The sequence below is a fragment of the Piliocolobus tephrosceles genome, chromosome 6, assembly GCF_002776525.5.
Source record: "Piliocolobus tephrosceles isolate RC106 chromosome 6, ASM277652v3, whole genome shotgun sequence".
Classification (NCBI taxonomy): domain Eukaryota; kingdom Metazoa; phylum Chordata; class Mammalia; order Primates; family Cercopithecidae; genus Piliocolobus; species Piliocolobus tephrosceles.
Window position 1 is genome coordinate 43,630,296 of NC_045439.1, and position 11,483 is coordinate 43,641,778.

At 35.9% G+C, this 11,483-nt stretch overlaps 1 protein-coding gene across 2 annotated transcripts in view; it reads left to right on the forward strand.

Annotated features, from left to right (window-relative positions):
* The window catches only part of KCNH5 (potassium voltage-gated channel subfamily H member 5), a 952,486-nt gene that overhangs the window by 43,280 nt on the left and 897,723 nt on the right, over positions 1 to 11,483 (forward strand). For both annotated transcript variants that reach the window (XM_031935711.1, XM_031935710.1), the window contains exon 4: positions 2,623 to 2,751. In XM_031935711.1, coding sequence (XP_031791571.1) covers positions 2,623 to 2,751 — 129 coding nt within the window. The remainder of the gene's footprint in view (positions 1 to 2,622; positions 2,752 to 11,483) is intronic.

Here is an 11,483-nt window from a genome sequence, read left to right on the forward strand (position 1 = left end):
TTACTTTAAATCATGTTAGCAATTCCTTGAATTTTGCATTTCCAGAAGTCCTTCCAAGGTAGTTTAGATATTTTGCCTTATGTTAATGGATTGAAATTATTATCTGACCATTGTTCAGGCCTATCTGGTTCTTTCCAGATAACTCTCTATGCAGATAAGTTCCTGCTTATAGCCAATAGGATATATACCCCATAGCATTGTAAATTAAAACTCACGCCTCCTTTCTGTGTGCTATCGACATTGGGTTTTGTTTTTGTTTTCCTCTTTAGTGAAGGATAGGTGTTATCCATGTATTATAATGGAGTTTTGCTATTTAATTGCAGCTTTTAAAAAGTCTTGCAAATAGCTGAAAGGTTTTGAATATCAACTGAGAAAAATATATTTTGGTGCTTTAAAAAAAATGTTACATAGAAAAATTCACATCTGTAGAAAACTGTTTTGGGAATGGCTATGTGCCAAGTTCTCCCAATACTTCCTTTAAGTAATTAGGTTAAACATCATTTTGCAAATGAAGGAATTGAGGCATCTGATTGAATATGCATCACTATTGAAATTTTAGTTTGCGGCCTCTGTTCTGTAGGTCCAGTGCTCTGATTAGCAGGGGGCTGTTTCTACTGTGGGGAAAGAAATGATAGCTCTGAGCTTAAAATAGCTCTTTCTGTGTACTCACAGACAGAATTGACAGCTGAGGCTCCTCCAAGTCATCAATGCTGGAACTCTGCACTGAGATTCAGCGGCAGCAGGTTCCTCTGCTTAACCCTCCCTGACTCCCCAGCCCTCTGAACCCCAAATCCAGAATATGAAGGATCTATCACCAGATACTTGGCAGATACTGAGCCTACTTGGGGAAGTATGACCCTGTGGCCTGGAAAGTTGAAAAACAATTACCTTCATATCTAAAGCAGTTTTAAAGAGAGCCCAGACTCTGCCAGAATTTGAAAAGTTGCAGTTTTCACAGGAGGGCGTGCAATCTAACATCATCTCTTTCTGTTCAGATTTCTAACAGACCTTGGAAAATGACTTCTTTTTTTAGTGCCCTTTTCTCTTTGTTTATGACCCTTCTGCCTCAAGCTCACTGTGTTGGAATAGCCATAGGCCTTGTATCCACTAACGTCTGGGCCTGGTGATTTGTAAAACTGTGCACATCACTCACAGTTCCTGGACATGCTGTGTAAAATACGAAAACAGAAAAAAAATGAACAAGCCTCTAGGGGAGATGATGTGATTATTTTTGAGGTCTTTGTCTGATTCTACCATCATTTTGGAAAGGGCCATGTCCTTCCATAGGCCCCCTGGGGTTGCAAAAAACCTGATTGTCACAGCTGAAGAGTCCCATGGAAATCTCCTTTCTCTAATTCTCTGACTTCTTGAGCTTGGTAGTTATCTCATCTTGTCTAAATGAAAAATTCCCCTTTGTGGTGACATTAGGTGACTTTTTAATTTTTTTTTTTTAGGCTATGGGAATAGAAATGCTTCTTATTCAGTTCTCAATAAAAGCTAGTAAAAGGCTAGGGTCTTACCTACAGACGATTAATAGCTGCATGGTTCACTCCCTAAATCCTAAACCGTATAAAAACATTTATGTCTTAAAATAGAATATTTGGAGGGGCTTACTACACTGGCTTGAAGAAAATATGATGAGAAAAGTGTCTCTTTGATTGTAATGTAAATGTGTCTCTTTGATTGTAATGGCACCTTCCTTCAGTGTTTTATCACCTAACAGATAATCACACCTTTGAAGGCATTTATTGTGCCTTCACGTATTTATGCTTGTTATATGCCAGTTCCTGATTTGTCCGAATTGTAAGCCTTGAATACTTTGATACCCTCTGCCCTAGAGGACAGAGTCTGCAGTAGCCATCCTTTGAAGAATGTGTGGATAGAGTCCAGCTTCATGCTCTTTGAGTGAGTGAGGTAGGAAGCAGTGGCTTGAAAAGATGCCTGGGGATCTCAAAGGCTGGGGACATGTCTTTTTTTTCCTTCAGGCTGCCTTAACAGTTTCAAGTAGAGCTCTGTGTACATCAGGCATCAAGTTTTGCTGACATCCTCTCTCTCTGATGTGGGGATGCAGTCAAAGCCATAGAGCTATCATATGAGTCTATCTGACTGATGAGAGCCTTGGGATAGAAACAGTATTTTAGATGTCCCTCTAAGAGGAATGATTATTAGAGGATCAGGTATGGCTGTTGCAGTTAATTGGAAACACTTGTCAAACTGACAAGACGAAAGAAGCAGGTATGAGTGATCACAATTGGTAAGACTCTCAGAAGAAAGTTGGAGAGAGTAGCAGTGGTAGAGGGACCCAGACCTACAGGTGATGCTGGGATTGCTTAAGTAGCAGGACAGCCTTTGTGTTCCTGCACTGTGAAATGACAGCCTGTGCTTTACTTTAGAATTTTGATATTTTGGCTTGAATACTGTGTGTATTAAATCTGAATAACTGGTAGTTGATACAAAATCAAACATTTATTGATTATTTGTAGTAATTAATATGCTACTGTTTTGGTGTTGATTCCTGGCATAGCTGTTGGCAGCTGAAGGAAGAAAGAAGCCAGGAGACCAAAACATTGCTGTGGCCATGCCACACTCTAATGTCCTTTCCCCGACTTCTCTCTGTTACAGGAACCCCTGTTTGGTTTTATATGCAAATTGCACCAATAAGAAATGAACATGAAAAGGTGGTCTTGTTCCTGTGTACTTTCAAGGATATTACGTTGTTCAAACAGCCAATAGAGGATGATTCAACAAAAGGTAATTTTCAAAAGAATTGCTACATTGAAAAATTAGGCTGTTGCTAAGAGATCTTATTATTTTACCTCCACTCGTTGAACTGGAAAGCAAAATTCTACTATGAGGCCTTTCTTTTGCTTCATTGCTTGGTATCTGTTTTATTCAATCATATTGTCGGAATAGAAATAGCATGGCTATCCAAAGTTGAAATATAGATTGGTTAACTTGTAACATGAGTAAGAAATTTTATAGAGCATTTTTTTGTTGTTGTTTTTCAGTCAAAGTCTCACTCTGTTGCTTGGGCCAGAGTTCAGTGTTATTATCTCAGCTCACTGTAATTTCCGTCTCCCAGGCTCAAGTGATCCCCCTACCTCAGCCCCCTGACTAGCTGGGACTACAGGAGTGCACCACCATATCTGGCTAATTTTTCCATTTTTTGTAGAGTCAGGGTTTCGCTGTGTTGCCAAGGCTGGTTTCAAACTCTTGGGCTCAAGTTATCTGCCCACCTTGGCCTCCCAAAATGCTGGGATTATAGGCATGAGCCATGCACCTGGCTGAGCATTGTTAATTTTGAATCAATATAATTGGAATTTCAACACCACATACCATGGTGAACCGCTTTAGAACCCAAACGTAAGAATTGGTGAAATGGTTTGAGTGAAATCTAACTAGAGCTCAGTTGGTTAGTTGATTGAATTTTGTTGAATTAAAGTTGTAATAGTTGACTTTTTCAAGTTATTTTTCAGTTTTTATTTATTCTGTTGTGTAGTGCCTAGGCTAGATGTTACTAGATTATAGAAAGAATAATTTTATCATCAGGAGAGTGGTTGGCAAAATGCAAACCTTCTGACTGTAGTCTCATTGACTAAAATAGTCAAAGAGACTGCTATAGAAACTACTAGTCAGTGGCATGTGCTTTTACCTCCTTTTCTTTGTAATTTATTCCCAATTTATTCTCTCCAATTATGTTTAAATTAGAAACTGGTGTCATATAAATGAAGAATTTCAAATAACCTTAGAAGTAGCTTTTATGAAATGTTATTTTTAATAATCTCTTAGGAAACTAAAAATAAAATATCTCCCTCTTTGCGTTTGGCAAACATCGTCTTTCCTTACTTCTTTTTTAAAAAACTGGCATAGAAACTTTAATCTTTCCAACTGTAATCATAATTATAGAAAAAATCACATTAAGTTTATTCCTTGCATAGGAGCTCACGTATATAATGTTGTATCTGCTCAGTTTCTGGTTAACATCAAATTGCAAGAGGAGAATTTTTACAGTGTGCAAATCATTCAAAGTATGACAGAGAACAATTTATTTGTACTTTGAAGATCGAATGAAGTATTCGGTTTGGACCCACACTCCCTGTTTCTATGCCTTTACACATAGACTCAGTGCCTAGGAAATTTAAGATAACTATAAATACTGCTTTTAAATTGAACAATCTTCCAATAGTATTTAGGTTGAGTGCTCATTTGCTTGTTTTAACATTCGTGGTGCTCCATCCAACAGCCAGAGAATACATATTCTTAACCTCACATGGAGTGGAGCGTTCACCAGAGAGATCACATTCTGGGCCATAAAACCTACCTTAATAAATTTTAAAAAATATAAATCTTAAAAAGTATGTTCTCAGACCAAAGTGGAATTAAACTAGAAATGAGTAACAGAAAGATATCTGGAAGATCCTGAAATATTTGGAAATTAAACATGTTTCTAAATAAAGAAGCAGCCTTAAGATAAGTTAGAAAAATATTTTTAACTAAAGAAAAATGAAAATACAATTTATCAAATTTGTGAGATGCAGCAAAAGCAGTGCTTAGAGGGAAATATGTAACATTAAATGCATATATTAGAAAAGAAGAAAGACATAAGATCAATAACCTAAGATTCTACCTTAGAAACTAGATAAAGAAAAACAATTTAAACCAAAGCAAACTGAAGACAAGAAATAATAAACCTTACAGCAGAAATCAATGAACTAGGCAACAGGACATCAGAGAAAATCACAAAAACCCAAAGCTGGTTCTTTGAACAGGTCATTAAAGTTAGTAAACCACTAGCCAGGCTAACTGAGAAAAAAGGATAGAGACACAAATTACCATTTATTGGAAATTAAAGAAGGGCCGCTACTGTTCTTCCCATGGACATTCAAGCAGAGTAAAGGGTTACTGCAAACAACTCTATAGCTACCATTGATAAGCTGGATGAAACAGACCAGTTCCTTGAAACACAAAAACTACCAAAACTTACAGAAGGAAAAATAGATAAACTTCATTTGCTCTTCATTTATTTAAAAAATTAATAATAATTAATAATCTTCCAAAACCAAGAAAAGACCAGGTGCAGGTGATTTCATGGTAGGCTCTACTGTACTTTCAGGGAAGAAATAATACCAGGTCTTCAAGTCTTTTCCAGATAATAGAAGCAGAGGGAGGTCTCTTAACTTAACTCTGAGGCAAGCACTACCCATATAGCAAAACCAGAAAAAGACATTACAAGAAATATTACAATATAAATAATATATTATTATATATAAATATATAGACTATATATATAATTTATATATATATAGTTTATATATATATATATATATATATATATATATATTTTTTTTTTTTTTTTTTTTCTTTGAGATGGAGTCTTGCTCTGTCACCCAGGCTGGAGTGCAGTGGCACAATCTCGGCTCACTGCAAGCTCTGACTCCCAGGTTCACGCCATTCTCCTGCCTCAGCCTCCCAAGTAGCTGGGACTACAGCTCCCCTCTACCACACCTGGCTAATTTTTTTTTGTATTTTTAGTAGAGATGGAATTTCACCATGTTAGCCAGTGGTCTCAATCTCCTGACCTCGTGATCCACCTGCCTCGGCCTCCCAAACCAGTATTTTTCATGAATATAGATTCAAAATCCTCTATAAAAATTAAATTCATCAATGTCTAAAAAGAATTATGACAACCAAGTGGGGTCTATCCCACTTACGCAAGGCTGGTTTAACATTCAAAAACCAATTGCTGTAGTCTACCATACAAACATGTAATTCACAAAATAATGAAGAAAAGTCAGGATTATGCCAGTCAGCACAGAGAAAGCACTTGATGAAATCCAGCACTTGTTCTTGATAAAAACTCTCAGTCAAGTTTGAATAGAGGGGAACTTCTCTAGTTTAATAAGGAACATCTATAAAAAGCCTATAATATTCTAACTATTTTTTCTTGTACCCATTAACCGTCTCCCCACCCTACCCACCAACTACCCTTCCCAGCCTCTTGTAACCATCCTTCTACTCTGTGTCCCTGACGTCAATTGTTTTGATTTTTATATAACTAAACGAGCTTAATTGGATTAAGCTTGTAACACAAGCTTATCTTGTAACACAAAGGATAAATGCTTGAGGTGATAGATACCTTGTTCTCCATGATGTGGCTATTATGCATTGTGTGCCTGTATCAAAATGTCTCATATACCTATAAATATGTATATGTTTTTTATGTACCCACAAAAATTAAAAATAAAAAAATTCTACTGCTAACAGTGGTCTATATCTTAAAGTTATATATTTTTAAACAAAAGAGAAATGATTGGTGTTGGATTTGTGACCTAACATATTCTTCAAATGAATTTTTCTTGCCTTCACGCATGAATGATAATCAGACAGAATAAAAAGCTTTGATCATAGTCTTTTCCTCTCAAAAAAAATATGTATTTGTATTTGGATTAGATGATTATTGTTTTCTCTCATTTACTTTAAGTGATTTCATGGTACAGATGAAGTTGGCCGAAGAAAGTACAGTACTTTCGCAGCAGTTTTGACCAGCTGAACCTAAGTGGTGGTGTCAGTAACTACATATCTATTTATGGAAACTGAAAGTCGGCAACATTTTGCAATGAAGTTGGGGAAAGGGTGCTGATATTGAAGAGTTGACTTTTCTTTCTGAAATTAATGCCTCTCCTTTATCTGCATCCCCACACTGGAATCACAGAATTCTTTGTAAGGCTCAGTCTCTTTGAAATGAATAATTCATTTTTATAAAAAATGCTATTTGTAAAAGCTACAGATAACTCATACTCCTTGATTTTTTAACTATGGGTTTGATAGACATGTAAATTAGAATTTATAGGGAAAATCAGACCCCATTGTGAAAAGCATTAAAGAAAAAGATCTCTTTCCAGTGCCAGAATCTGTAGATGAGCTTATTTTAAATAGACTTTTGAGACTTCTCTGTATCTTCCGAACACATAGCAGATTACCAAAAAAGTATTGTAAAATGTAACTATGAATGGTGTGTGTGAGCTGCTTTCAATTATTCATTTGAACTGTACATTTAACATGAAAAATTCAATAGAAATAAAATATTTATGCCATTAAGTCATCATCCTATATCTTGAAGCTAGCAGTGTAGGAAAGTATGTTTTAAAATATTGGCATAAGCACCTATCTTTCAGCTTTTTAAATCAAGTAAAGGAACCATGGAACTTTTGGGAAATAATGGATGAGATGACATGATAACACCATAATATCAAAATAATTTGGGTGTAGAGCATTGAACTTGGATATAGTAGACTGGCTGTTGATTCTGTTTTGGGCACCAGAGTTACTTAACCTGAGCCTTTTCCGGACTCTTACAGGAATATTTTATCCTCCTTGTCTTACATTTATCTGTATTTTTTTTTTCCCAACAAAAAATTGGGAATATGGTGCAGGCATTCTAGGTCCTGGAAATACAAAGTCCCTTCTGTCACATTCTAGTGGGAGAGGCAAACAAGTAAATATATAGTGGAAGCTTTCTTTTGATTGCTCCATTGTCTCAGTAAAAACAGGAATCACAGTTATCAACTGAGAGTAAAGATGGCGAAGGATGTGAGAAGAGTGGAGTGTGTCTGACCTGGTTATCTAAGAGAGTGGAATAGTCAATGGACAAGAGAAACACAGCAGGATTTCTGAGCCACACAAAGGTCCATTTCTAGTGGACCTAGTGGTCATAAATTTCACTAGTTACCTATGAGCATAATATTGTGTTTTAATCCACTCATATTTAGTCAAAGAGGTGTAGATGCAGAAGTAAGTGAAAAGTTGTGTTTATCCAAAGTTGAAGTTTGGTCAGGTGAATAAGAGAAGACTCAGGGACTCCAAAGATCTGGGAGTTGAGGAGTTGAGGATGTTTACAAGGGTGTTTGCAAAATTTTGAAGAAATACTTCATTGATAAAAATTCTGCCAGCTTACAAGAAATAGTGTTTTAGCATTCAGAACAGACACGTGAATCTACACACTGGCAAAATCGGAATGTAATCCCAGAGCAAGGGCTTTTTACCTTCTTAGCATGAAAGAGGCCAGGTGATAGGAGCAAGGCGTCCAAGTCCTTGCAGGATTTGCCAAAATTGACTAGAATTAACATCAATCTCCTACTTGTATTGATATTTTTACCAAGAAACTTAGACATATGATTGAAAGACTTGAATAAGTGGATTCATTCTGAATTTTATTTCTGAATCATATCTGGGACAATAATTATAACATGTGATGGCAGCCAACTAATTTGCATGTACCTCTTCCTTGTAATCAATCTATGATTACCAAACTTTTATTCTGAATTGATGTTTTGTCTTTGACTGACACTGGGTGATGTCAACAATACCTTTGAATTATACCATGATGGATGGTTGCAAAAACCATCAAAAGGGAAGGAAGTCAGTGTTGATGGAGTAGTTAATATATGCCAAGAACTTTATATTCATTATTGGTCATTTCTATATTTCTGAAAATTAGTATTGTTATCTCCATTTTACTGTTGAAGATTCTGACACTCAACATCTGACTGATTTCAAATCCCTTGTTCTCTCTATTGCACCCATGCTGCCCCATCCTTCTCAGTGGAGACTTATTGTTGAGGTTTAACTACCTCAATCCCTTGTTTTCCTTTTTCCCCACAAAAATGAAGCACAGGTTGAGAATACTCTCATTCGGATAGAATTATGCTGCTTTGAACCAAGTAAACTAACTGATAATAATTTAAGGGGGCATAGTGTTCCTGTTTTTTTTTGTTCCTGGTAGTGAGGTCTTGATATTGTTGTTCAGGTGATCAGTCAGTGGTACCTGATACATTATTTATAATAATACAAAGAGAAAAATTACAGCCAAGAAATCCATTCTGTTGATTATCCATATGTGTTCTAAAAGAGATGGCCTAAATCTCTGCCCATTTATACTGTACAGTATTTTCAAACAGACTCCAAAACTGCCAAGATAATTACAGTGTGAAATATCTTGTGCCAAATAGTTATGGCATCTTCTTGCCAATAATTGAGACAAAAAAAATTCCCATAGAATAAAAAATAACAGCCAAAATAGCAAGCTTCTCCTTGTGGAAGCCAATGGTTTTCTTTAGAGAGGAAACAACAGATGAAATATGAGTAATTATACTCTGTAGTCTCTTTGGCCAAGAGTATAATTGTTTACCTAAGCTTTTTTCTTATAGATTAGAATCTTGTGTTGCAGTCTAGTAGATTGATTTAACTGCCTCTGTGACTTCTTTTTATTTTTAAGATTAGGCAGTCCATGACAAAGAGGTTAATTGCAACCCAATAGAGCTAAACTAATGTTTTATTAAGAAGGAGTTGGCATCTTGAGCTTTTAGGAGAACAAATGTTCTCATAATGCCATGAACAACTTACAGAGCAAGTATTAGGCTCTTCATATTCAGCTGTCTGTTCGCATTACCCTATATCGACCACATCTAAGTAACATCAGCAAACTTTGCTGAATAATCAGTCACACCAGTTAGGTCTCTAAAGGTGAGATCAGTAAATGTATCACTGGGAAAAGTTGGAACTGCTGATACGTCTTTTTTCTCTGACCTAGACAGTATGGCAGCTCAACTTTTTCAAAGTTTGTACAGTACAAGTTGGTGAGAGATCAAATGAACTAACATAGCTAATAATAGGTAATTCCAGACGTGTTCAAGAACACAAAGGGATTGGTATAAGACATTGTTAGTGATAGCAAAAATTTAGAATCTACTTCAATGTGTGTGATTGAAACATATGTGTGATCAGGAAGGAGCAAATGATCAATTCTCTGAGATGATAGAGGTGCAGGTAAGAACCAGGTGCTGTAGTGGTTTAGCCTGGAGGTAGATGGGAGAGAAGGGAAACTGAAGCCTGTCACATTTCTATGATCATTTTGCCAAAAGCAATCTATAGATTCAATGCCGTTCTTATCAAAATACCAATGTCATTTTTTTTACAGAATTAGAAAAACAATTCTAAAATTCATATGGAACTAAAAAAGACCCCAAATAGCCAAAGTAATCTTAAGCAAAAAGAATAAAACTGAAGACATCACATTACCTGACTTCAAGTTATATTACAAAGCTATAGTAAACTCAACAGCACAGTACTGGTATAAAAATAGACACATTGATCAATGGAACAGAATAGAGAACCCAGAAATAAAGGCACATATTTACAGCCAACTGATCTTTGACAAAGCCCATAAGAACATACACTGGGGAAAGGAGACCTTTTTCAATAATTGGTGCTGGAATAATTGGATTGCCATATGCAGAAGAATGAAACAGGACCCCCTATCTCTTGTCATAGACAAAAACCAACTCAAGATGGATTAAAGGCTTAAACATAAGACTTGAAGCTATAAAAATACTAGGAGAAAGTCTAGGAAAGCCTCTTTTGGACATTGGTCTAGGCAAAGAATTCATGACAAAGACCTCAAAAGCCAAGACAACAAAAATAAAAACAGACAAATGGAACTTCCTTAAACTAAAAAGCTTCTGTACAGCAAAAGAAAGAACCAACAGAGTGGACAGATGACCTGAAGAATAGAAGAAAGTATTTGCAAACTATTTATTCAACAGAGGACTAATATTTAGAATTTATAAGGCACCCAATTCAACAACAACAACAACATAACTCCATTAAAAAGTGGGGAAAGGACATGAATAGATATTTTTCGAAAGAATACATACAAATGGCCAACAGTATATGAAAAAATGCTTGACATCACTAATCATCAGAGAAATGCAAATTAAAACTACAATGAGATATCCTCTCACAACAATCAGAATGGCCATTAAAAAGACAAAAAATAACAGATGTTGGTAAGGATGTGGAGAAAAGGGAACTCTTGTACGCTGTTGGTGGGAATGTAGGTTAGTAGAACCTCAATGGAAAACAATATGGAGATTTCTCAAATAACTAAAAATAGAACTACCATTTGATCTGGCAATCCTGCTACTGGGTATGTACCAAAAGAAAATAAATCTTTTCACCAAAAAGATACCTTCACTCGTATATTTATCGCAGCACTATTCACAACTGAAAAGATAGAATCAACCTAATTGTCCATCAGTGGATGACTGGATAAAGAACATGTGGCATATATACACAATGGGATGCTACTCAGCCATAAAAAAGAATGAAATCATGTCTTTTGCAGCAACATGAATGGAATTGGAATCCATTATCTTAAGTGAACTAACCCAGACACAGAAAGACAAATATCACATATTCTCACTCATGACGTGGGTGTTAAAAATGTGTACACATGGATGTAGAGACTGGAATGATAGACATTGGAGACTTGGGAGGGTGAAGGCATGGGAGAGGGTGGATGATGAGAAATTCTTAATGAGTACAATATATGTTATTCAGGTCACAGTTAACCTAAAAGCCCTGACGATTATACAATTGATGCATGTAAAGAAATTGCACTTGTACTTCATAACTTTATATAAGTT